Source organism: Dreissena polymorpha, chromosome 4 (assembly GCF_020536995.1).
Source record: "Dreissena polymorpha isolate Duluth1 chromosome 4, UMN_Dpol_1.0, whole genome shotgun sequence".
NCBI classification, from domain to species: Eukaryota; Metazoa; Mollusca; class Bivalvia; order Myida; family Dreissenidae; genus Dreissena; species Dreissena polymorpha.
This window is the reverse complement of record NC_068358.1, coordinates 82,839,077-82,866,748: the sequence shown is the minus strand read 5'-3', so window position 1 is coordinate 82,866,748 and position 27,672 is coordinate 82,839,077. Positions and strand designations below refer to the sequence as shown.

At 36.6% G+C, this 27,672-nt stretch overlaps 2 protein-coding genes, 1 non-coding gene and 1 pseudogene across 5 annotated transcripts in view; 3 read left to right on the top strand and 1 right to left on the bottom strand.

Annotated features, from left to right (window-relative positions):
* Positions 1–2,972: 2,972 nt before the first annotated feature.
* Positions 2,973–27,672, top strand: part of LOC127877630 (uncharacterized) — a 124,683-nt gene continuing 99,983 nt past the window's right edge. For 2 of the 3 annotated variants that reach the window (XR_008048506.1, XR_008048505.1), the window contains exons 1-2: positions 2,973–3,424; positions 3,625–4,463. Coding sequence is in view for 1 of the 3 variants with exons in the window: in XM_052423701.1 (XP_052279661.1) it covers positions 3,115–3,424; positions 3,625–4,070 (756 nt within the window). In the remaining 2 variants the exon portion in view is untranslated. Of the gene's footprint in view, positions 3,425–3,624; positions 5,805–27,672 lie in introns of those variants that run through there. The other variant, XM_052423701.1, reaches the window with a different exon arrangement.
* Positions 9,706–15,699, top strand: LOC127877623 (TELO2-interacting protein 2-like). The gene has a single exon (XM_052423690.1). The coding sequence runs from the start codon at positions 9,789–9,791 to the stop codon at positions 11,352–11,354; it is 1,566 nt and encodes a 521-aa protein (XP_052279650.1). The 5' UTR covers positions 9,706–9,788; the 3' UTR covers positions 11,355–15,699.
* Positions 11,978–12,059, top strand: Trnaa-agc (transfer RNA alanine (anticodon AGC)). Its single transcript has one exon. It is a non-coding gene; the product is annotated as a tRNA-Ala (tRNA).
* LOC127877635 (zinc transporter ZIP1-like) lies at positions 23,731–24,851 on the bottom strand (annotated as a pseudogene).

Genomic DNA, 27,672 nt, shown 5'->3' with positions numbered 1-27,672 from the left:
TTGTCAAATTTCACCACTATTAATGTCATTAATGTTATTAAATATATTAAAGTAAAGAGTAAAACATACTAATTCAGTTGTTAAACAAATATTTTTAAGAAAATCATCAAAACCACATAAACAAACAGCGTTTGTATTGCATTTCAGAATTTTGTGTCGAAGTATTTTCGGAAAGTGGAAACAGTAAAGACAATCTAATCAAATTAAAGTTTATTTAGTATACTGTGTCATAGGCTAACGCTTTTGTTTAACTGAAATTTCGATCATATCATATGGAAAAAAAACTAACCTTAAGGTAGCACTATACAGTTTTTAGCCTTAGTGTCGAATTAGCAGGGGAGAAATTTCTAATAAATAGCTAGGGCTACAATGAAACTGAGCAGCAATAATAGTGTTTTACAAGTTTAAAGTATCAGATTTGAGTGGTGGTGGTTTGAAATGCATGCTGAGTGAATTCGAAAATGTGTCCAGTGCATAGCCAGTGTCTCTGCTGGGCTGCCAAGGTCATGAAATACGTACATGCTGGTTTCTAGCTCCGAAGGCTAATTTTCCATGAATTTTAAAGGTGCCTCCACTCAACTGAATTTCTGTGAAAATCCACGTGGATGACCCTAGGATTCTTCGGTGTCGGTCAAATATCTGGTTAGTGATACAGTGAAACAGAAAGTGTTTAATGAACTGGCATTTGCAGTTTAGTGGTAAATTTGTGTTGAAAATCACGGAATGGCCGCAAAAACAGGTGACATTCAGACCCCAAAATAGGCTGATTTTCCATGATAAAAATATAGAGCAAGTGGGTGCACCATGGCTATCCATGTATTTTTTTGAAGACATACCCCCAACAATACTGAAGATATGTTTTGTATGATACTAGGTGTAGACGTTGTGTCAGCAGTGAGGACGGACAGTGCCCCCACACCGGCAGCCAGTATCCAATTTGTGAAAAACTGTAGTGTGCCCCCTTAATGTGCAAGTTGCAGACTGTTACTTCAACCGGCGCAATCTCCACGCAAAGTTGTCGTTCCTTGCTCTCACATTCACATGAATGTAATGTAACCGTCGTGAAAGAGATTGCAAGCGGCGTTGACTTTTGCGGTTATAAAGGTTGTTCACCACCGGTTACTGTGTTAAAGGGGCCTTTTCACAGATGCTGGCATTTATTGAAGTTTGTCTTTTAATTCTGTATATTGGTAAATGTAAACATTAGATCTAAAAAGCTCCAGTAACAAATCAAGAATACAATTAAAAAAAGAAAAAAGTATCCCTAAACAGGGCTCGAACCACTGACCCCTGGAGTCCTGGAGTAAAAGTCCACCCACTTAGACCACTCGGCCATCCGTGCTCATACAATCAGAGATGAATTTTATACTTTATATAAGCAACCCTTGTAGTTTCACAAAATATAACAGCAACAACAGAATTCTCCAAATTAAATTATTCAATGGTTTCGCGTTGCAACGCTTTATAATATTTAGGTTTTAAATCGTCAAAAGAAGCATGTAATGGCTGTTTTAGAGCTTTGTAAATAATTCAGTATTACTGTTTCCTCTCAAATAGCATAACTAAAACGAAAATTTGCGAATCTGAAACAACTTTTTTTAAATTTTGTTAATTTACCAAAACGTGAAAAGGCCCCTTTAATAGTGCTAAATGGGTCAAGGTCCCCCCGGGTACTACTTCCCTGTACTCCGGGAACGTTGAAGTATACTTCACCGTACACCGATTTTCAAATGATACTTTGGGGTACCCCTGTATACTTACAGGTACCCCATCTTTCATATTAAATTTTAAAACATGATGTGATACCGTATTTTTTTATAATTATTAGTTTATATTGATTAAAATATTACGACTGGTATATTACATTACTTGAAAAAAGTTGTTAAGTTTTCAAATTTTCAGTATGATCGGTAATAAAATTTTACTGCGTATGTGTACCTGTAACTACCAGTTAACTATAAATAACGCAAGTAGATCATCGTCACGTGGTAAACCCAGGAATGCAAATTGCGCATGCGTAGTGAATATTATATGTTATATATGTAAAATGATCAATCTACTTGCGTTATTTATAGTGTGTATATCGTTATGTCACATATTTTCGCGATGTACTTTAGATTTCACATCGTTAAACCATTAATTCGTTAACGGTGAACTTTGTCTTTGCGGCGTGTTTACATTTATATTTTCGTTGTCCGGTGAATGAAGGTCATATATGCGGGTTTATCTGTGTGTAGGCTTAAACCGGTTGCGCGTGTAAGATACCACATTTCATATGTTTCTTAAACTTTGATTGATTCATTCAGTACGCAAAACAAAAGATGTTGTCGAAGCTGAGTTACGTATCGCGACCGATGGCTCGGCCATATTTGTACACCACGTTTGCTGAGCGTCTTCATCAACTTGCGGAAGCTAACCCTACCCAGGAAGCGTTTGTATTCTATGACTTCCATGGATCCCGGTCCTCTTTGACTCGGAAGCAGCTGCTTGAGCAGTCGGTAGAGGTTGGCAAACGTTTTGTACAACTCGGGGTAAAGAAAGGCACACCGGTTGCGATGAGTATGTACAATTCCTTCGACACGTTGCTGCTGCAGATCGGATTGATGCTAGCAGGCGGTGTTCCTGTTTATCTGAGTACAACACTGAAAGACGGAAGTGATTTGATCGATATGTTGAATGCGATGAAAGTTGAAATTCTGATAATGGATGTATTCAGTTAAGATGGAGAGGCAATAACAGAAAAACTTTGTCAAGAGCTGTCCAATTGCCTCCTTAAAATACATTCTCTATTCGGGAAACATTCAAGAGCACCATGCTTGCAGGATTACTACTATGCCTATCAAAGAGTTTCTTGTGAGTCCTGCTCCAGAGGATGTTATGTTCCCAGACATTCAACCAGAAGACGCATTGGCCCATTTTTGTTCCTCTGGTTCCACGGGCAAACCGAAGACAATAACGTACACACACTTTATGATACTCAACTAGACTGCCCTGACGAATGCTGAATTTGGTATCAAGGACGAAAGTGTTTGGTTCTGCGACAGAACATTCAGCTGGGTGGTGGGATATCCGCGGACATACTTAACTGAGGGTACTACGCGGGTCTTCCTAGACATGCGAATAACGGTGTCAGGAAAAGAAGTCAAACGTGTCTTCGATATCATTGAAGCGGAACGGTGCGATGTTGTATACCTGCCGGGATACTTGCTGAGGGACGTATGCAGTCGTCCTGATTTGTCAGATAAATTCAGATATGTTAAAAACATTGTGCTGTCAGGCGAACGCATTTCCCGTTCAGCGGTGACCGAGTTGCATAAGATCGCTCCTACAGCTTCACTCCACTGCTACTATGGAACCACAGAGACGGGCGGCACTGCTTCGTATACAATGACGGATCCCTCACAATGGGAGGATGGCATTATTGGTATGGACTCGTTTATAAAAAACATGGAAAATATGATTTTCTTATGTGCTAAAATTGCTACACAAATTTGCTTAATCAATAAACATGCATATTTCTATTATCAAACACAATGATAAAAGTATAAACAAATACAATAGCTGCTGGTTTATACATAAGTATAATATATTTCTAGGTTATTTTGAATGCATTTTATACTTCAGGTTCGCCGTTCCGTGGGGTTGAGATGAAACTAGTGGATGACAATGGTTGTGTAGTACCAAAAGGTGAATCTGGTGAATTGCTAATCCGCTGCGCATGGCGGTTTAAAGGATATAAGACCAAAGGACTCGTAGTTGATGACCTAAACTGGTTTCACACCGGCGACGCAGCCTTTCTTCGAGGCGACGATCAGTTGGTTATAAACGGCCGTAAACAGGAACTGATCTCGATTGGCACATCGAAGTTCTTACCTTGGCCAATTGAAGAAGTCCTCAGAAAATGCCCTGGGGTCGAAAATGCTTTTGCTGTCGGTGTGCCCGATCCAAGACTTAAACAGGTTGTGTGCGCATGCGTGGTTTCTAAGTCAGGCGTTCAACCCCTGCTTGCCTCGGGCAAAATAGATCGGCAGGAGATTTCTCGGACGGCCATCGGCAAACTCGGTCTTTGAACAGATGCATGCTGTTTTTATATTTATGTCGCATGTATATTTGTAATGTCACTGTAACTGTGATATATATGTAGTGTGTATCCGATGAAATGAAACTGTTTTGGTATTGTATTATTAATCAATATCACATATCGTTACGATTATAGTCCTACGGCCCAGCTCTGCCGTGTGTTATTGTCTAAAAATGTGAATGCTGCTGTAACTGGGAACCGTATTGTGAATCTTATGTAACTGTAAATTAATATATATAACACGTTGTATCAGGTAAGAATGCAAGCTGGTAATACCACAGAAAGATACTAACTACGTTAATTGGTTGTTACACTCTGAAGCTTTAACTTATGTCTGATTACAAGATAAAATCGTTTGTAATGACAACAGTTCTTAAATTTAGTTTTTATATATTTTGTAAGCAGATAATTAATAGGAATTGTTATATACCTTTTTGGAGTCAATAATTCGTTGATTTGCTATTGGTTTTCATGTGTGTGTTCTGCAAGTATGAGCAAATGATGAAAATGTTTTACATATAAGACAATTTACTACAGAAAAGTAAAAGAGTTTACAATTTATATACATTGTGTTACATAAAAGAATATTAATTAATTAATTATTTTCGGTTTCTAATGATTTGGGTTATGTTGTTTTAATACATAGTTTAAGTGGTCCCAAAAGCACGGGATATATTACAGTTAAGTCCGGTAATCTTGCGCGTCCGGTAATCTTGCGCATTTCGCATTTGCGAATCTCGCAGGCGACAAATGGTTTTCTTTAGTAAAGAAAGATGGAATTTCACATTTTTAATAATTAACGGATTTAAAAGGTACGTATTCCATGCAAAATAAAATTTGATAATTACATTTAAACACCGGTTGCGTCATCCCTATACATTGTGAAAACTGGCCCACTTACGAAAAAATCGAAATTAATCACAAATTCCCTGCAGTCTTTAGCGTTTTCATACTTTAAATTAAAAATTCATAGATCCAACGTGTAATTTAGCATTCAATTGCACAATATCCGATCAGTTATGGTATTTTTGGCCATGAAAATATATCGCATCAGACCGGCATAGTCAATTATTTACCGCCATTCTGTCAAACCAATTTGGTATGATTTCCGCACGCGCAATGGCCTAGTTTTGATATTTTCTGTAAACTTTGGAAGCATGATCGTGGTAAAATCAAATCCGTTATGCATAAACATTTTTTTTTCACGCATACCGGTACTTTTTTTATTAATTGTACACTATAACTAGTGACTATATTATTTGTTGATTTGTAAAGAACAAAAACTGCACTAGAAATCCACATTTAATTTCAATGGTTTTACAAACTGATTTTAAAAATATTTTTCTGGAATGTTTTTTTGTCAATAATTGGACACCATATGTCTAAAATTTTGCCTAAATGCGGTCATTACAGAAAGTGCGCAAGATTACCGAACACTGATAGTTTGAAAAAGAGGTGAGTCATGTTTGTTTTGAAATCAAATCGGACAGTTCTTCACTGAATTAATCAGGTATTTTTGTGCTAATAAGCACATGAATTTATTATTTTCATAATAAATTTAGACATTATGTTGTCAATTTATAAAAGAACATGTTTTAAAACCAATTGACCCTTAACTGCGCAAGATTACCGGATAGCATCGTATAGGTTAATGCAAAACAATAAACGCAAGGGCATGTCAGAGGCTATAGACCTCGTCTTAAACTATTTCAGAGAAGCAATCAAGCCAACTATGATACACGAAGAATTGAATTAATACGTGTATGTATTTTTATTTAAATTGTTACTTTAATCGTTATTAGAGGAAATAAAATACCGTTTACTACACATATATGGTTATATGGTTAGCAAACGAGCTAAATTTGATGTTTAATAATTTAAGTTCAATCTTACTGTGAGAAATATTATATCGAATTTAATAAGAAATACTCGACACTACTCATAAAGGATGAACTTCATTTGCGGTATCTAATATTGTGGCGGTAATTCTTCCCAAAGGGTGCGTCCAGAGAAGTTCTTAAACCTGAAAACGGGTAAATAACCGGGATATCAAATTGTTATTAAACATACGGTAGATTAGCATTGCAACTCCGCGAAGAATTCTGCATAAACGCTAAATCTAGTGTCCCTATGGACATCATTAATATGGGTTACACATTCACTTCAATATAAAGTAGAACTAGTTAAAGTTATTTCCAAACCATGACTGAAATGTATTGGTTACCTCTGCTTGCAAATTGTGTCTACTTCAGCTTCAAAAACTTGTTCAACTATGTGTGACCTATATTGGTGGGTGGGTAAAAGTCCATACATATGTAATGAGTTTATTTTGTACGACCTTCAATTTGAGCCCCATTCGTTTATATAAGCAGAGCACACCTTATCAAGACAGCAAGGAAATAGCTTAACATTTTATGTTGTACTTCCTATGACATCTTTCTTAAGTTACATTAATTTTAGTCTTAAAGTAGTGTTTAATTACATTGCATGCAACTGCTTCAAAAGACAGACTTTGATAAAGGGTACCACAAAGATACAAGGTGTGAAGATTGGTTAATACTTACAAGCCACTTACTAACAGAGAAGTTTTTTAATGTCAGTCTGACTTATTCAGAGATCACAATAGCTGACTCATCTTCATAGAGGGGATGTTTTTTAAGGTAGCGGACATATCTCTGACACAAATTAGGAAAAGAAAAGCTCCGATATAAACCCTTGGCGAACGCAGCATGGTAAACATTTTTGTAAATGACAATTTCACCAGGCTAATGTCTATAAAATAAATTGGACGAAAACAAACGAGCAATATGTGCTGAACAGAAATTACATTGTGTTATCTTTCAAAGCCTGAGAAGAATACAGTACATTCATAAAACAAAACAAAATTCCAAGATGTCGCCGAATCTGAGTAACTAATCGCAAGCTTAGTGATTGCCATATTGTACACCGCGTTTTCTGAGCGTCTTTTCTTGAAGAAGCTGACCCTTCCAAGGAACCGTGTGTTTTAGTATCTATATTGATCCCGGTCCTCTTTTACTTGGAAGCAGTTGCTTGATCAGTCGGTGGATGTTGATCAATCGGGGTAAACAAAGTAACGCGGGTTGGACCGAGCATGTACAATTTCTTCGGCATGTTGTTGCTACAGACCGGATTGATGCTACCTGGGTTGTTCCTGTTTATCTGAGTACAGTCATTAGGTGCCTAGGTGCCTTTAAAAGAGATAATTTTACTCGCGTCTGGTCATTAAAACAGATCATTAAGCTATTCCTCGGTAGTCAGATATTTTTATGTACAACAAAATTGATATGAGCGCAGATGTCACTGAACTGCCTTTTCGAGTTTAAGTAGTGATCTTTGAAAAATTGATGTCCCGATTCAGTCAACCTCAAAAAGCTATCTCGTGGCCAAATATAAACATGTACCTGTAAGTGGTACCTTAACCTTTAAGGTAGGAAAATGGGTGATACACGCAAAACGTCTTCTCATCACGGTGGTCATTTGTAATAAGTTATTTAAAAAAGTGCATGATTTCTAAATGGAGCATTGATTTTTGAAGAATAAAGATGTGTAATACGCTCGACACGTCGTGTTATGCATCCTGGTTAACATATGTGCCAAGTTGCTTTTAAAACAAAAAAATCAAAAGAAAATGATGACTAAGACAGGTTTTTTTTTAGTGCTTTATGGCCAAACTTGCCTTTTTAAGTAGGGAGACATATGCTTCACGCGACACATCGTCTTAGGATGGTTTTCATTTGTGCCGATTGATTTTTAGAAAACGTCAATATATATCAAAAGTATGGCTGATATAAGAATTTTCGGACGCACAATAAGGCGGACGGACAGCAGGACGACCAGTGCAAATGTTTTATTATGCCTTCTTTGTAGAAATGGGGGATAAAATGATGTTTGTTTCCTCTTTCATTTTTACTATATAGAGGAGGGGTGAGTAGATCGGTTTAATTTGTTCAGTTAACTTTTTAAAAATACACGAGTTGTTCCTACCAGTACATCAAAGAAAACACACATACCTTAAAACTCGGTTGAACGCATATGTTTATCATTGGTATGAACAGCTTATCAGTTACATAGGCATATATGCAATGATTTAGTTATCATTGAAATCCAGGGCCGTACGCAGGAAGTTTTGACTGGGGGCCAAACCAGGGAGTGTGCGGGAGGGGTCTTCCCTGTCTGTTTGTTTTTTAATTTTGCATTTTTCAAGGTGAGTTTTTATGCTTAACAAAACCAATTTTTGTAATATAAATTTATGGAATATAACAAGTAAATCAGCACCTTTCTGACGTCTAAAGCTTTAAATATTAGTGTGAACAGCATTTTCAGAAATTTATGATATTTGATGGCGAAGGAAAGCAAACTTTGAAAATCAAAAACCTTTATAAAGTCATGTATCATAAAGTATGACTGCCATATAACCATAATTCTATTTTTTCTTTGAATTCAAGCCTCCACTAAAGTTTCAAAATAAATTCCTAATAAAATGTGTATCATCTACTACACAGTTTTACTTTCACCACCATCAACACAGATAAACCCTCAAAATTGTCTACAACTGACATTAGATTGGCATTAGATTGAACCTTGAAAACGTTTGAATAATAACCGTTTTCCTTAGGTTTTTTTTACGGAACTATATCAGATATTGAGCTGATTTTTGGTATGCGAGTCTAACTACATGACCGAAAGATAAAGTGTGAAATTTGTTCCAGCCCATTGATATTTGGCTAAGTTATTGGCCTTGAACTTAAATTTTTACAATAAGGACCATTTTTCTGAGTTTTTTTTCGCAACTCTTTCAGATATTAAGCTGATTATTATGGCCCGATGTAGGGTGGAATATGGCAGTTGTACTGTCCGTCCGTCTGTCCGGCATTTCATTATCCAGACTTTTTGAAGTATGACTTTCGTTCGGGTCAATTGATTTTTAGCGAAGTTATGGGCCTTAGACTTTGACAAAGAAACTTGCCGGTACAAAGTATTGAATCATTTTCCATATCACCTCTCTAATTGCTTCCAACATTATTTGTTTTTCACAAATTATTTTTTTTAATGCTAACTTGACAGCCAGCTAGGGGGACCGGGTCCCATGCCCCCCCCCCCCTTCCCCGTGCGCACGGGCCTGAAAAATATGGTAATCCGGTACTTCCACCAGATGGTGGTTTAAAGTTCATAATATACTACCATTCCGTTATAATTTTATGTGAAACATTCACTTTTTGTTAAAATTGACCTCAACTTTTCGCACTTAAGTATGCCATAACCATATCTATTCTTACAGCACACTCTAAGCTGAATGCATTAAAAATATAACATGACATGTAAGAGAGACGACAACAAGTATCAAAGTTCACTTTTCAACATTTTCTCTGCTATTGTGGAGTTTAGTAAAACACGCCTTCCACTGTAGTCGCCAAAAGTTAATCTAACTATTTATTTGTTAGTAAACATTACTGCTTTTCCTGCACATATATTGAAAAAGAATATCATAACTAGGGTCATAAACGGAAATTCGAGCAAATCAAGTTAATGACGAGGCAATCTCTTGTATATGAGAGCAAGGATCGACAACTCTGCATGAAGATTGATGACGATGTAGTAATTCGTGAATACAACGCTGTAATGGCGGCGCCCATTATCTAACTAGTCAATGTTAGAATAAAACAAACGGTTTTGATAATCATACACAATGACAGTTCAGTTGAAAACGTTAGTTTGTCAGATAAATGTATCAAATGGACAATTCTGCAGTGACAAGGACAGAGACTTCGCCGATCATCTGTATCAACGTCATAGCCTTCAATCTATGCTTGAAACAGTGGGCGAGTTAACGAGGGATAAGAAATGGAGGGATTTGTGTGACAAATACATCTCCATAATAACAGTACTTATTGATTATGCGCCGCATACATGGATCTCAAATTTTATCCAAGGTTTCAATGATTCAGAAACATTTCACTTTTGTGTTAGTTCACTAAAAACTGCAAGCCGGTTTGCCGAAAGCCAGTCATTTGCTGGAAGGGATTACACAGTCTATGATGAAGCAGATTTTGCTGGGCTGGCAGATAAAGCTTTAGTTGTTTTCAATCTTTTGGATACATTGCTCTTAAAGCAGTTGAAAGTGGGTCAAGAAAATGAAAAGCTTGACCATTGGCAGGCAATACTGCAATGTTGTTATTTCTGCATACTTCTTCTCTCTCAGCATGTCGAGAAGCAATTATGGACCAATTCACAAACAGAAAAATTTGCTAATGACATGGTAAAAGTTTTGATGCAAGAGTTTTGCTGCTCAACAGTGTGTAAACTTCTATGTCTGGACTCACAATATGTGTCTGCAGTTGAAACTGGGGATGAAAGTAAATTAACAGTGAAGAATTCCATATTTGGCAAACTCTTGGTTCAGTGGAAACCTATGCTACAGCGGAACACATGGAAACAAAATCCAGTTATATCAGCAAGTTTCAGCTGGTGTTTACAGCAAATGTCGTTCCCAAATTTGAGCAATTTTATTGAGTTAGTTTTGCCACCAACTTTGCTTTTTATGGACGGCCATGAACTGCATCATAAGATCGATGGAACAAAGTGCTTGATTCACATTTTGAACAACACAGGTGGAGAAGAACTCCGATGGTATGGAAGAGCAGAGGTCATCTATAGTGCACTTAAACTGCAAATTCTGTCAACTGAGGAAGAATTGCTGCCGCTGACTCATACAGCACTTCTGTTAATTCTGAAGGTACTTGTAAAAAATCCAGACAACATTGGTGTAACAACAAAATATGATGAAGTGTTTGAAATTATACTACAGGCTGCAAGTCACGAAAATAAAGTGGCTCTTCGAAGAGTTCACACAGCTCCACTTAGTACATTTATTGAAGCACTAGGAATAAATACTGTGAAGTTTGCAACAAACTTATTGGAAGTCTGTGAAGAATATTTGGAAATACCTGACGGTCCAAGTGAAATGGTCCGAACCCAAGTTTTGGACGCCTTGCAAAGTTTTATCAAGGTCTGTTATCCAAGAATACCAGCACATAGCATGAGGATTGTGAAACTGTTAGTAAAATTCATTCACAGTGTTTATACAAAACAAGATCAGATTCCTGCACTAGTTCTGGAACAATTGACTTCAAAGTGTGGATCGTGTTTATCACTGCTGAAAACATTAGATAATAAGTTCATTAGTGAAGCAGTGCAAGGTCTTTGCAAGCTGCCATTTAATGAAGGTGTTATCAATTTACTTAACAAGATTTAACACAAATAACATTGGTCATTTTGCTAGATACATTTTGTACAATGCCATGATACACTGTCTTTACAAATGCTCATCATGATTATTTGTTGTTGTTGTTCAGTACAGTTGTAAACTTTTGAGGCCCTGCCAATATGCTGGAAGACAATGTGACAGTTTTCGACAGTTATAGCATTGAATTTGCCAGATTTGATTTGTCATTAATGCATGAATGATTATGAGCTGTTTAATTAGCAATGGAAGATAATTAACCAGTATCAAGTTCTAAATTGTGTTTGAGGTTTCTTTTTATGATCATCTTTTTTTAAATTGTCTGAGCTAATAACAACTTGCTTAAATGTTGGTGTCCCCATCTATGCAATTCTCTGGTAAAGGTTAACTTGAAATATCTCTATTACTGTTTTAAGTGCATGGCAAATCTGTTTGGGGTTATTGTATAAGGTCACTGACAAACTTTCATAACTCTGACCTGCAATATGCAATGTAGCATAATTATGCCCTCTCTTCAGCTCCCCTGAGCACAAACTGGGTCATGTGCATCCAAAAACTGCCAAAATCTAATCTTAAGGTAGCGCAACTCTAATGATTTCCCGCGATTTCTTCGAAGGTTGAAGAGCCTACTATTAGGTGCCGTAGCCTAGTGGTTAAGGCGATAGACTAGCAATCTTTTGGGATATTCCCGCGCAGGTTCGAATCCTGCCGACGACGTATACCTTTTTGCGACGCGTTTTATTTATTTTCTAACGTAATTTGATTTTATATGGCATATAAGCTTTATTTATTGTTAAATATGTTGCAATTTTTATGCACATTCTTCAATTATTAAAATTAAAACAATGTTATGGCGAAATTGGATGATTTACTGTTGAAAATACGAACCATGCATGTTGCATTTTTATTTTTATTTCAAAAAGTAAACGGTAAATCTGTCTATTTCTTGGTATTTTTGCTGTATATAGTGTTTTTATAAAAACTAAGTTTAAAATATGACTTAAATGATACTATTTTGAATTTTATGACACTTTGTTTTTAACTGACCCAATTTTTACTTGGCTGAAATCACTTACATTTCATGGCGCTCTTCCATTGATAAAAATTTGTAAAAAATAAATGTCTGTAAAAGAATACTTATTTAATCTTGTTTAAACTTTAAACACCTTTACAGCATCTGTACACACCAACTGCATGCCCATATTTGGAAATTTGAATGAATTATGGAACTTTTTTATACCCCAAGGGTGAAAATAAATTGGACAAAAGCCGAGCGTGGGGGTGGTTTTTAAAAAATCGGTATATTTTTTTAAAAAGCATGGAAAGCCTACCTACAAACTTGCATGTAGTTCAGTGAAATGATGCTGATTAAGAAAATAATTAATTAGATTATATTTGGATATGTGCCCATTAGAGGTGCGCTACCTTAAAAACATACTTGGAATTTCTCTAGAGGCCATAGTTATGCGCAATCTCATTGAAACTTGGTCAGAATATTTATTTTAACGATTTCTAAGGCTGATTTGATTCTGGCTCACGTGCGTTCCAAAACCAGATCACCTGTGAAAATCTTAGAAAATCCTCATTTTCACTGTAGAAGCCACATTAATGACAATCTGATTCAAATTTGTCAGAATGTTTATCTTTACAATATCCAGGCCAAGTTCTTATCAACTTCATATTTGTCTAAAATAAGTTCACTAGGTCAAGCATTAGAAAAAACTTTTAAAGTTTTATTCTTTACAAATGCTATTTTTATGACTTTTTCTTGATTAAATTTGGCCAGAATCTATATCATGATAATGTTTAGTCCAAATTTGAATCTGGGTCATGTGTGTCCAAAAACCAGGTCACCAGATCAAGTTTTTGTCGATTGAGTTTGCCTTGAACTCAGGTGCAGTTCCATAATGAAAGCATGCAACTTTCTATATCACTGTTTATACTGCAGGTTTTCAACTTAGATATGTTTGGGAAATTGTGTGAGGTCACTTACCTAGTTCAGTAACTCTTACATGTGATCTATCAGATTTAATTATTGTTACCACCTTTTTGTGCCTAGAAATTTGTTGAAGATAAACATGCAACTTTTCCATAATGATATCACTTTGTCTTCTTCAGGTTTTCAATTTTAACTGCGTAATTATGTTCAGGGTTTCTGGGTGAGGTCACTTACGCTCGATTGGTCATTGTCGGCTCGGGTACTACTTAAATGAACCCCGGGTACTCTTTAAGTGTACTTTAATGTACCCCGGGTATGGAAAATATTATAACATGTACCTGGCAAATTTAGATTGTACCCGAGTTTTATTCCCGCCCAAAATCTGATGGCGTAAAGCGCGCTACGAAATACGAAACACAATTTTCTTTAAACAAAACCTGCCTCATTATGCTTTTTTGAGTAAGAGGTTCGACAATATAGAGGCAATTTTACAGAATATTAACATAAATATACATATTATTAATTTTTTTTAATAGCCGATAAAGACAAATTTTTCGTTAGAATTCCCGGGCATGTTTCAGTATATTTTTCGTACCCGGGGTACATTTAAGTATACTTAAGAGTTCCCGCGGTACATTTAAGTAGTACCCGAGCCGACAATGACCAATCGAGCGTCACGAAGTTTTATAATATTGACCAGCAATTTAGCAGAATTTTGCCCTTTATTTGAATTTGGTTTAGGTTAATATGCAACATCTTCATATCAAGGTTTCGACTAAAGTATTCAACTGAAATTTTCATAATATGTGAGGTCACTGACCAAGTGCCATAACCATGTCCTGCAATTTAGAAGAATTGTGCGCTTTTTGAAAATTCTGATTATCATTTGTGTGCAACTCCTCTGTATCTATTAGTATATTTAAGAGACATATGGAAATAAACATTGCATATATTTTCAAAATCTTTATGAACATTCTATTAGACCTATAACTTAACCCGCCTTTAAGCATGATAATGCCCTCTTTTATAATAAGAAAATTAAGATTAAGGTTTGCATGCAAGTTGAATTTTAGGTTTAAGTTTGAATGCAACAAGTAAATATGTTAAAACTACTACAGACATTTAATTGACACTTCACACATATCTTAAGGATCATAATGCAAGATCACATACCAAGGCCGATAACTAGGATCTGCAATGTAGCAGAATTATGCCCCTTATTGTACTTTTTGTACCTCCAGTCCTTTTTTAAATTCAGGTAAACTTTTGCTTCCAACATCTCTAGCTACCATGCAGAATAAGCATGGGGTTGCATTAGGGGCCAGCTGGGTCAAGGTCACTGGTGTGAAGGTAGCCTATTGGCTGATCTAGAAAGATAATGCATTTCAGGCCATTGGGATCAATGTCTATGTTACTTAAAATAGAAAAGATGTTTCTCTTTGATAATTTTATTTTTATGCCGTTGGTGCGAAAGATTGGGGCTTATTGTTTTTGGCCTGTCTGTCTGTCTGCCTGTCGTTCATTCATTAATTGTGTGTGTCCCAAAACTTTAACCTTCGTTCAAGTTTTGCAATAACTTTTGCATTATTGAAGATAGCAACTTGATATTTGGCATGCATGTGTATCTTATGGAGCTGCACATTTTGAGTGGTGACAGTTCAAGGTCAAGGTCATCCTTCAAGGTCAAAGGTCAGATATATGGCTTCAAAGCGGCGCATTAGGGGACTGTGTGTCTGACAAACACATCTCTTGTTGATGTAGGTATTGTGTTTTAATTTTGTTTCACTTAGCTTTCATACAGACCTAAAGTGGGGTTGCTTTTGGGGCAAGTCAGGTCAAAGTAATTGGAACTTAAAATAGCAAAATGGTTTTTAACATTGAACTTGGATTATTTTGGGGGGCTGTAATTTTGTGCAAACGTACTTTAGATGCAGACTTTGCATTGAAAGTTTATTAATTTTATCTACATTAATGAATTAAAAGTGGAAAATCTTGTTTCATGGCATTACCACATTTCATGTGTGGATTTATTAAGTGTCTGCTTTAAGTTTACATGTATAAATACTGCAGATGTTTAACATCCAATATGTTAATAATTGTGTTTGTTACATCAGGTGACTAACTAGAAATGAACTAAATTATATTCTAAAGCCTGAATGGCCCTTAATAGCATGCTTCATGTAGATTTTGCTCCAAAAGATTCTGGGTTTACCCCATTTGAATCCGGTTGAAGACAAATGTTTATTCAGCTTTGTATGCCCCACTTGAGTAGAAGGCAGTAAATATTGCATTTAACCATCTAACTGTCTGTATGTACATGTGAACATCCTAACGCTTGTGTTTTCAAATACATTAGGACGGATCTGGCTAAAATTATCACAGTTGAATAGATGCAATATTAAAAGTTTGGAAGAATTATTGCTATTTGTCTCTTTTTATACGCTCGTTTTTTAAAAACGGGACGTATTATAGTTTCACCCTTGGCGGGCGGTCGGGGGGCGGGCGGCATCCACAGCAGTGTCCGCTCTCTAACTCAAATAGCTTTCATCCGATCTTCACCAAACTTGGTCAGAAGTTGTATCTAGACAATATCTAGGTCAAGTTCAAATATGGGTCATGCCGGGTCATAAACTAGGTCATGGGGTCATTTAGTGCATTTCAAGGATTTAGCATGGTGTCCGCTCTCTCATTGAAGTAGTTTTCATCCCATCTTCACCAAAGTTGGTCAGAAGTTGTGTCTAAATGATATCTAGGTCGAGTTCAAATATGGGTTATGCCGGATCAAAAACTAGGTCATGAGGTCACTTAGTGCATTTCAGGCATTGAGCATGGTGTCCGCTCTCTCATTGAAGTAGTTTTCATCCGATCTTCACTAAATTTGGTCAGATATTGTATCAAGACAAGAGCTAGGTCAAGTTCAAATATGGGTCATGCTGGGTCAAAAACTAGGTCACGGGGTCACTAAGTGCATTTCAAGCATTTAGCATGGTGTCCAAAACCTTCAAACGGGCGTATCTTGTGACAGTTTGGCACTCTTGTTGCAATATGGAATATATAGTCTAAAAACTTTGTGTTTTCAAAAGCTCTTTAGCTGCTATGTGTATTCTCTTCAAACTGTCACTACTGAATGACCTCAATGTGTAGATGATTGTTAATTAGTTTTCATCCGATCTTCACCAAATATGGTCAGTAGTTGTGTCTAAAGGACATCTTGGTCAAGTTCAAATATGGGTCATTCCGGGTTAAAATTTAGACCACTAGGTCACTTAGTGCATTTCAAGCATTTAGCATGGTGTCCAAAACCTTCAAACGGGCGTATCTTGTGACAGTTTGGCACTCTTGTTGCAATATGGAATATATAGTCTAAAAACTTTGTGTAGATGATTGTTAATTAAGGAATTTTAGCTGCAGCCATTTTAGACAGAATCGTGAAACTTTGTTCTTTTTGTCCACTGTAAAATATATAATAGATCTGTCTGTGTCCAAACATGTGCTGTAGGAGCATCAGTTTTGTGACATATTTAACATATTAAACCAGGTTTTTTAATGAAAAAGACAATCCTGGTTATTAGATTGGGGTATGGCGGGCAGGTGGTGTCAAACAGTTGATAAGTTTAGTTTTTATTGACTGATCTAAATGAAACTTAATGTAATTTTCAAAAATTTCTGCTCAATAACTTTAGTTTGGATGGAGATATGGCACTTAAATTGTGTGTAAATACAGGTAGCTTAAAATGAAGACCTAACGTGAAATTAGAACTGGGGCCTGTCAAGTCAACGACATTGGCACTAAATTTGAAAAAGCAAACTGGTGGTTTCTGGTTGATAAATTTACTTTGCCATTTTACCTTCTAGCTTAGTCAGAACTGGAATACAAAAGAGTATAACGGGTTTGATTCCTGGCTTAGTCTCATAAATTATGTGGAAATTGTTTATGAATTTCTTTCTACCTCCATTCTCCCCCTACATTAAATTAAAGTTGGGTAGTTTATAGTAACTTGCATAAGTGTGAGCACTTAGTGCTGGTATACCATCTATCACATGACAGGTGTGAGTTGCTAAACTGGCTGCCATTGTTTGGCTAAAATACGATTGAAAAAGGCAGAAAATTAAATAAAAATTGACCAATTTTGACAAATCTTAGAGTATAGCAAGCTTGCTTAGAGACCCACATTTGGAGTTGTTTTGGCTTTGTGGAATAAAAAGGTCAAGGTGACTGTAAATATAAATAGAAAAATGGGTGACTTTCAATAATTATACCCCCACTAAACAAAGTTTAGGGGGGTATATAGGAGTGAGCTTGTCTGTCGGTCGGTCCGTGTCCGCTCTCTAATTCAAGTTGTTTTCATCCGATCTTCACCAAACTTGGTCAGAAGTTGTATCTAGATGATGTCTAGGCCAAGTTCAAACATGGGCCTTGTCGGGTCAAAAACTCGGTCATGGGGTCACTTAGTGCGTTTTAAACATTCAGCATGTCGGCTCTCTAATTCAGACCAAACTTGGTCAGAAGTTGTATCTAGATAATGTCTAGGTCAAGTTCGAATATGGGTCATGCCGGGTTAAAAACTAGGTCACTGGTTCACTTAGTACGTTTTACATATTAAGCATGGTGTCTGCTCTCTAATTCAAGTAGTTTTCATCCGATCTTCACCACACTTGGTTAGAAGTTGTATCTAGATGATGTGTAGGTCAAGTTCGAACATGGACCATGCAGGGTCAAAAACCAGGTCACGGGGTCACTTAGTGTGTTTTAAACATTGAGCATGGTGTCCGCTGTCTTTTGTGAAGACAACGTGCACAATATTCTGTGTCAATGCGGCATGTGGGGGTATTCGTCACGTCTGTGACAAAGTTCTAGTTTGAGTTTGGAAATATTGTACTGAAATTATTTATAGGTAGCTTACACGCAGACCTAGATTCAGATTGCGCAATTATATAATAATATATGTATCTCCAGGGCCTGTCATACCGGGTTGGCAGAGGGCTTTAACAGCATTCTAAACAAGAGGGCCAGAAAAGCCCAAAGTCGCTCACCTGAGATAACAAGATATTATTGGGACAAATCTTCTGACCAAGTTTCACGAAGATCGGAAAATAAATGTGGCCTCTAGAGTATTAACAAGGTTTTACTATAGCCATATAGGGGAAAATGCCCCGCCCCCAGGCAGCCATGTTTTTCAACCAACCGGCATCATTTTTTGAACTTGTCCAAGATATTATCGGGATGAATCTTCTGACCAAGTTTCATGAAGATTGGACAGTAAATGTGGCCTCTAGAGTGTTAACAAGATTTTACAATAGCCATATAAGGAAAAATGCCCCGCCCCTTGGAAGCCATTTTTTCAAGCAAACATAATTATTTTCGAACTCGTCCAAGATATCATTGAGACCAATCTTCTGACCAAATTTCATGAAGATTGGACAATAAATGTGGTCTCTAGAGTGTTAACAAGCTTTTACTAAAGCCATATATAGCCATAAAAGGAAAAATTCCCCGCCCCTGGTGGCCATGTTTTTAAAGCAACCAAAACCATTTTCGAACTCATCCAAGATATCATTGGGACAAATCTTCTAACCAAGTTTCATGATGATCGGAAAATAAATGTGACCTCTAGAGTGTTAACAAGCCATACAAGGAAAATAGCCCCGCCCCTGTGGTGGCCATGTTTTTCAACCAACCGGCATCATTTTTTAACTTGTCCAAGATATTATTGGGATGAATCTTCTGACCGAGTTTCATGAAGATCGGACTATAAATGTGGCCTCTAGAGTGTTAACAAGATTTAACTATAGCCTTATATATAGCCATATAAGGAAAAATGCCCCGCCCCTTGGCGGTCATGTTATTCAAGCAAATGTAACCATTTTCGAACTCATCCAAGATATCATTAAGACAAATCTTCTGACCATATTTCATCAAGATTGGACAATAAATGTGGACTCTAGAGAGTTAACAAGGTTTTACTATAGTCATATTAGGAAAAATGCCCCGCCCCCTGGCGGCCATGTTTTTCAACCAACCGGCATCATTTTCGAACTGGTCCAAGATATTATTAGGATGAATCTTCTGACCAAGTTTCATTAAGATTGGACAATAAATGTGGCCTCTAGAGTGTTAACAAGATTTTACTATAGCAATATATAGCCATATAAGGAAAAATGCCCCGCCCCTTGGCAGCCATGTTTTTCAAGCAAGTTTTCAATTTTTGAACTCATCGAAGATATCAGTGGGACAAATATTCTGAGCAAGTTTCATGAAGATCGGAACATAAATGTGACCTCTAAAGTGTTAACAAGGTTTTACTATAGCCATATAAGGAAAAATGCCCCGCCCCCTGGCGGCCATGTTTTTCAAACAACGGACATCATTTTCGAACTCGTCCAAGATATCATTGGGATGAATCTTCTGACCAAGTTTTATGAGGATCGGACAATAAATGTGGCCTCTAGAGTGTTAACAAGATTTTGCTATAGCCATATAAGGAAAAATGCCCCGCCCCTTGGCAGCCATGTTTTTCAAGCAAACGTAACCATTTTTGAACTCATCCAAGATATCATTAAATCCAATCTTCTGACCAAATTTCATGAAGATTGGGCAATAAATGTGGCCTCTAGAGAGTGAACAAGGCAAATGTTGACGTCGCACAACGGACGACAGACAAAAGGCGATCACAAAAGCTCACCATGAGCATGTGCTCAGGTGAGCTAAAAACTGTGGAGTGCACAGTTTGATTCATTCAAAATAAAAAAATACATAATAAATTGAAACTGTGGCGCTAACTCTGTATCCTCTAAGCATCCTCATTGCATACTCAGAGTGCCATCACATCTTCCCAACAGAAATTGCCGCAGTGTACAATTGGCACAATCTTACACAGCGCAGTAGAAGATCCCTGATTATTGCTACTGCCATGCCACAGTGCTCTCCCCAACGCGCCATGCAAACTCCTAGCTACAGGTATGTTCAAAGTGATCGCTGCCACAGTGACAAGGTTGCTAGGTGATGTCAAGAACCCCCTTGTCTCCACAATGTTGCTGGCGACTGCATAGGGCCCATCTTGGAATTCTTAACATTTGTTGTATGAAGTGAGTGCTAGGTTATCACTATCACAGTTTTAATTTCCATTACATCGTCTATTTAAATTTCTTGATTTTACAAGGCAAAAGAACATTTTGTCTAGTAAGTGATTGATTAAAACATCATGCTGTTCAAAGCTTATAAGGCATCTTGATACCTGTGTATGCTTTAGAATCGACTCAAAATCAATTGATAACAATATTTTATTAGAAAACAACAATTCAGATCATTCATGAGATGTCATTATACAAGAGAGATTTTCTTTGAAATGAATTATAAACATGGGATTGTATAACAATTTTTATATGAAGTAATATGCATATTGTTAGATATTTATTAAAAAACAACAACATAATACCCAGTAATAGAAATTGGCAAAAGCCGGTAAGCACCTCACTGTAAACTTGTAATCAGGCTATGATTAAGAGAATAATACACACATCCTTGTAAGATTTTTCCCTCAAGAATTAAGGCTTGCTTGGCCAAACTGATAACTACAATGACTAGACTTTTACATTAAAACATAGATTATTATAGTTATTTCACCATGATGTTATTAATCATACTGGTAAAACTTTGTGTACACACCTACTTAATTGTAACAAATGTCATGTGTGCAACCCTGCTGTAAGTGTTATGTTGGCATTACATGTTTCATTAATGATATATGAACATAATTTTATACCACATGTTCAAATAAAAAAAAACAAAATTATATTAAACCATGGAACAATTTAAAGCAAATTAACAGAATTGTCTAGTTAAAATCCAATAATATAAACTACATTCAAAGGAATGTAACTTGATTCATAACATTACGATGGAACAGCCACAAAAATGAACATGGATTACAATTTCCATCACTTTAGTAAGCTGAAAACAATATTGTTCTTGCATAAACTGTTTGTTATGCAAAATGCGCTAATTTCTAGGATTGAACATGAACACAAATTTAAGATTTATGTACCTAATGTACAAAAGAATATAAAAGTATAAATTTACTTCACACTGAAATAAAGACACCAGTCAAAAATACTTCATTTAAGTTATTTAGGTAGGTTTGATGAAGCATGTTGGATCATTGTTGCTGCTTAGAAACAAAACACCAGTTATTGTGCTGAAACCAAGTATTACAAACAAAACCTTCAATAGCCTATGGTCAGGGCTGTTGAACTCTGAAGGCAGCACCTCAAAAAATGTGACATATAAAAATGTTCCGCAAGCAATTCCTGTGAGTATTCCTTGCACCAAGAGAGAGCTGTTGTTGTTCCACACGTCCAGTATGCCTATTCCGATACCAACCCCTACAGGTGTCGTTAAGGCAAAAAACAACACTGATCTAATTCTTACAGAATTTGATAATCCACTTGAAATTAAGTTCATACCAAGGCAGAAGCTTACAACTGACTTATGAATAACCAAGGCACCAAATATTCCTAAAACATCATCAGTTTTCTTTTGCAGTCCAACTGCTAATCCTTCAAATATGGAATGTAGTGACAATGCAAGTACCAGCGTAACTGCTCTTAATGAGGAATGTTCATGTTCAGGAAGAATATCACGAGAGGGTGCTGGATGTTTCGGTAAATGACCAGTTCGGTAAATTGATTTATAGAGTAAAAGTCGTGGATGTTTCGGTAAATTGATTTTATATAGGAGGTATACCTACAACGAGGTGTTAATGACACCTATTATCGGCTTACAATAACATTGGGGGCATTTATTTGCAAACTGTGGATTACTTTTGAGTTGAGTAATTAATGCCATGCCTAAGGTAAAGAATTTAGTTAATTTTACGATTTAAATAACGCAATACTGTTGTTTGGTTTTTAAATTGGTGCTTTTATTTAATTAACAAAATTATAACATAATAGTAAAAATAAGAAATAATGATTTATGGCGGAATAAATGTAAGCTCTGCAATTACGTTTAATGCTATTTTAAAAAGTTTTTTATGATTAAAGAATAAAGGTTTCATGTTGAATTTTATATTTATTTATATGTTTTATTATTTCTTTCTGGTTGCGAAAAACACACAAAAAAACAATATATAAAATTTAAAACGTGTACGTAATTAATAAAAAGTAATATAATGATACGCGTTATGTTTTATAATTATGTTAAGTGCGCGTGTCATTGAACGTTGAGTTAAGCGAAGAGATACACATACTTGAAAACTGATAAAATTGACATATAACACAACGCCAGCCGAATGAATACACTGTGTAATAGCAAGCTGCCGTGATGATCATTATCTTATCAAATTAATACACTGGCACCTGACTACTGTACTGGAACAATGGGTTTTACGGCCAAAATAACTGATATCATTTTTTGCCCTAACAAATCGGTTCAATAAATAAATAATAACTGATCTACTTTGTAATCCGTTTTATTTACCATATAATATAAATAAGCAACAACTAAACCTTGGATACTATATATATATATTTGAATATTTCATGTCATTTAAAAAAAATGAGGGAGTAAGCACATATTAATTAGATACATTTTTGACGCACTACAATATTTTTACATTTTTATCACACATTTTTATCATTCAGATGTTCTAATACAAATTAGATACATGTACGACACTGTTCAATTTAATGTTACATTTCAACCATATCAGTCGTTCATCTTTCAAGCCTCGTCGTCGTCGAGCATGTGGTGGACCGCTGTGGATGGTCCGAGGGCATTGATGTGGCTGATGATCCTCAGAAGTTCAGTTGTTATCAGCTTCTCTTCTTCGTAGTCATCCCATGCTTGATGCAGTCTGCCGTGTATCGTAACATACTTCTTCCGCCTGATCTTCGTGAGAAGGTGCTGGCTCACCAGCCGTATATGAAGATCAACAGTCTCAGATTCCTCTCTGAGAAGGTTGGCCAACTTGTAATTTTATAATTACCTAATTACATAATAATGTTATTTTTACCACAAATAAACATCCTTTGATGTCACCACCAGTATTTTTTGGTAAACATGATTAAAGAAGGAAAACGTTTGTTTATTTCACAGTTTGAAAGTTACTGGTCGTGTATGTAAAAACTCGGCCACCAGTGTTAAAGCATGTTCACGATCTAAACATAAATATCTAGATTATTTTAAGAATAATACCTTATGTGCAGAACTGTTTGTAGGAAAAAAAAGCGAGAAATTTATTTACATACGAAACAAACATATTTGATCTTATTATTTTAAACCACCGAAAATTAACCATTACATAAACATGAGGTAGTTTGCCAACATAATGAATATGTTGCCCAGCTCTTGCCACGTGGAGGCCACCTCTTGTAAGAGCCACATTATTATATTTTTTTAACTGCTTTAATTAAGGTATTTATCAACTAAATGTTTAAAAACATATATAAAATACAAAACGATCATGACCTTAATATATAATTTACCTCCATCGATTAGAAATTTAATAGGTTGCAAGCCTGGATAATTAATAATAACACTTTGCAAACATCGTACATTTAAACAGATAATTTAATTAGTACCAAACAACTCAATTAATGTACATCAAAATTAATCCACAGTTTGCAAATAAATGCCCCTAATGTTATTGTAAGCCGATAATAGGTGTCATTAACACCTCGTTGTAGGTATACCTCCTATATAAAATCAATTTACCGAAACATCCACGACTTTTACTCTATAAATCAATTTACCGAACTGGTCATTTACCGAAACATCCATAACCCTCACGAGAGCAGTCATTAGCAGTCTTTTTATCACTGAAATCATGTGCAAAAGAAATATGGTCTTGACTGTCTATGTGTTGATGGTCTGTGCACATTCCTGGATAGCTCTGATTGAGTGACTCATCATTAATGCCACTGATTGCATATTGACTAGTAATAGCATGACCATGCGGTCTTGAAACATGGTCTGTCGTTGAACCTTGTCTAGAGAGCAGAGTTGTCCTTTCATCTGGATGTAGGACTACCAATATCTTCATTTTGTTCGCGTTTTTCCTTCACTTGTAAAACAATTTGCTCCACCATTAGCATGAGAAACAATCCAAACATCATGATAAATTCCGCAACTGGAAATGAAGTAAAGATGTTAAGTTGGTTAAGTGTTTGACCAATATCCACCCGAACATCTGGTAGTAAATCTAGAACACCTGTCGCAACAAACACACCAGCTGCATAGCAGCTTAAAAAGCTGAGTATTGACTTGTATCTAGATTTGTGACTCTCAGTATCGGCGTGTTTCTGGAATATGTTTCGCAGAAGAAATGGCAATATCCCCAGTAAAAATGTCATCAAAAACAGAGTGAACAAAACAATCACTTTCACGACTGAAACATCCATGATGGCAATTTGTCAATCTCGTGTTACGTTTGAAACACTTTGCTGGTCTTGTGTTATCATTGTATAGCACCTTACAACGAAATATACAACGTTCATTGGATTCATTTCTCTGTTTTCAAGCGTTGTAAATTTTGTGTCTACGATCTGTCATCTACCATTTTGCAGTCACATGACACTTAATTGTTTTGAAGGATACATACGACTATATTAGGGTAGAAACTCTATGTTAGGCTAGAAACCACTCTGGTAACTGAATTCCAAACGGTTGTCTTTTCTACTATAAATTAAGCGCTCAAGGTTTCATTTACATAAACCCGTCTCGTTTAATGTTCCCATGACAATAATCAAGAAACTTCAACGAATTATGATCAGGGGCAAATGTTGGACCGACATATTAGGTTGTAAGACTTAAACCTAATTTTTTTACTGAAAATAAAATATCGAACGTAGAACTAGATCGAGTAGCAGTTACCATAAAAATACTTATCACAAAACATCGAAGCGAACTCGTTAATACTGCGCCTTCAAATGAATAAACAATGTAGTCTAATGATACTTCTGCGGCAAAGTACACACTTGCGTCCCATATGATCATTAAAAAAGGGTAAGATCTAAAGTTTTAACAGTTATTTGCATAGTCTTTCCCTGCGCGTATAAGTTTCATAGTCGTGTCAATGTGCGTGATTTGTTTACAAGTCAACGCCCTAAACTAGTTAAAGAAAGAGCTTATCAATCATTAGTTAGACCAAAGTTGGAATGGTCTTCACCCATCTGAAATCCTACTCATAAACAAACAACTCAACTGATTCAAATCGAACAAGTACAGCGTAATGCTGCAAGATTCGTAGCGAACACGCATTTGAACCCATACCAGCCGGATAGTGTAACACCAATCATCAATGAACTAAATTGGAAGACTTTGCAACATCGTAGACAATGCTTTGACTAAGTACTATTCTACAGGGTTGTTTATGGTCTTGTTGCCGTACCAGCTTAATATTTTCCAGACCGTTCCATAGTCAGATCAACCAGACAAAGCAACTATCAAAACTTCATCCCTCCACAAACCTTACGTAACGCATATCAACGCTCGTTTTTCCCCAGGACAGTATCTATCTGGAACTCCTTACCCACCGCAGTAGTAAGAGCCCCGAGCCTGGACGCATTCAAGTCTGCCGTCCGGCCGCTGCCAGTGTTTCGTGCCTAGAGTTGTAGGCCAGTTGTATAGTGTATTATGCGTTGGCGAACGCTATTTTATTCGTACATTTAGAAGCACTCTACATTTGCACAGTTTTAAGTCCTCTTCAGTAAATGTCAGGCGTTGAAGAGTATCACGTTGAAGTTGAACGGTAAAAGTTGAAAATGCCTGTGTCCGTGTAATGTTGATAGTTATGGAAACTAAAATTTAAATAATTAGCCAGCTTCTTCATTCCTCTGAACCAGTTGTGACAAACCTTTAAAGCTGTGGTCGCAACAGATTGTGTCGAACTTGCGTCGAGATTTTGTTTTGTCAAAAACGTGTATCGGACTTTTGTCTTTCGTGCCGTATTTCTCCGCTCGCAAGGACTCCTAAACCGACCATATTAATATTAGCACATGCGCTAAAAACGATGCGTCGGAAGTGCGTAAATTACCTGTTGTAAGGCAACCGTGTGTCGTGGACTGCTCGGCGGAGATATTCCTTTTACATCGATATTCGGTCGGAACTTTGTAAAAAAAACAGATTGACCGAACGCCGATTATTTTTTTCCATGAGATGGCATTCTTGAATATCAAAGCGATAAAAAACTCACTTTGAAAAATAACGCATTATAATTTCACAAACTATGCCTGTGAATTGTTATAGTGTTTATGCAAGGGAACTTGCGACGAACTTGTGAATACACTGCGTCAACTGCGCGTAGGACGTGCGTCCCATTTAGGAATGCGTAACAATTGCACATTTAACGTACGTAAGCTTTGTGACCGCCAACCATATACCGGTACTCGCAATCTTAAACAACCGCTTATGTAGTTTTGATAATTATCAAACGTGCGTCAACCGTGAGATGACCGCCCGTCGACCGCACGATGCCCGCTTTACTTGTTATGCCCCCGGTAGGGTGGCATATAGCAGTTGAACTGCCCGTCAGTGTGTCAGTCCGTCCGTCCGTCCGTCCGAAAACTTTAACGTTGGTCATAACTTTTGCAATATTGAAGATAGCAACTTGATATTTGGCATGCATGTGTATCTCATGGAGCTGCACATTTTGAGTGGTAAAATTTCAAGGTCAACATCATCCTTCAAGGTCTAGGGTCGAAAATACAAATCCAAGGGAAGTAATAAGCTTTAAATGGAGATAGTTATCTGACCTGCCAAATTATTATTTTTTTAAATAAATCAAAGCGGCGCAGTAGGCGGCATTGTGCTTCTGACAAACACATCGTGGTAAAAGGTCATGGTCAAGGTCATCCTTCAAGGTATAAGGTCAAAAATCCAAATCCAAGGGAAGTAATAAGCTTTAAAGGGAGATAATTATTCAATATTGAAGATAGCAACTTGATATTTGGCATGCATGTGTATCTCATGAAGCTGCACATTATGGTGAAAGGTGAAGGGCATACAAGTATCTTAGGTACTTTAAGGTGATTGAATGGTGATTTAATGAGTGATTTGTCAAAGTTTTTTTTCAAATGATTTCTTTCCTGTACTAATTTGTGAATGGTAGGTTTCATTACTTACCTGTTGACTTATGTCCATAGATACATGATGAACTCTGGCTGTGATCTCTTTGATAAACCACAGGCCTTGGTTGCCAGTTATGTCTGACTTGGTCATTTTTGACTGTCTAAAGACCCCCCCCCCCCCCCCCCCCGCGCGGTTGGATTGGACAAATGCAAATGCAAGGGAAGTAATAAGCTTTAAAGGGAGATGATTTCTATACCTGCCAAATGATAAATAGAAATTTTATTTCAAAGCGGCTCAGTAGGGGGCATTGTGTTTCTGACGAA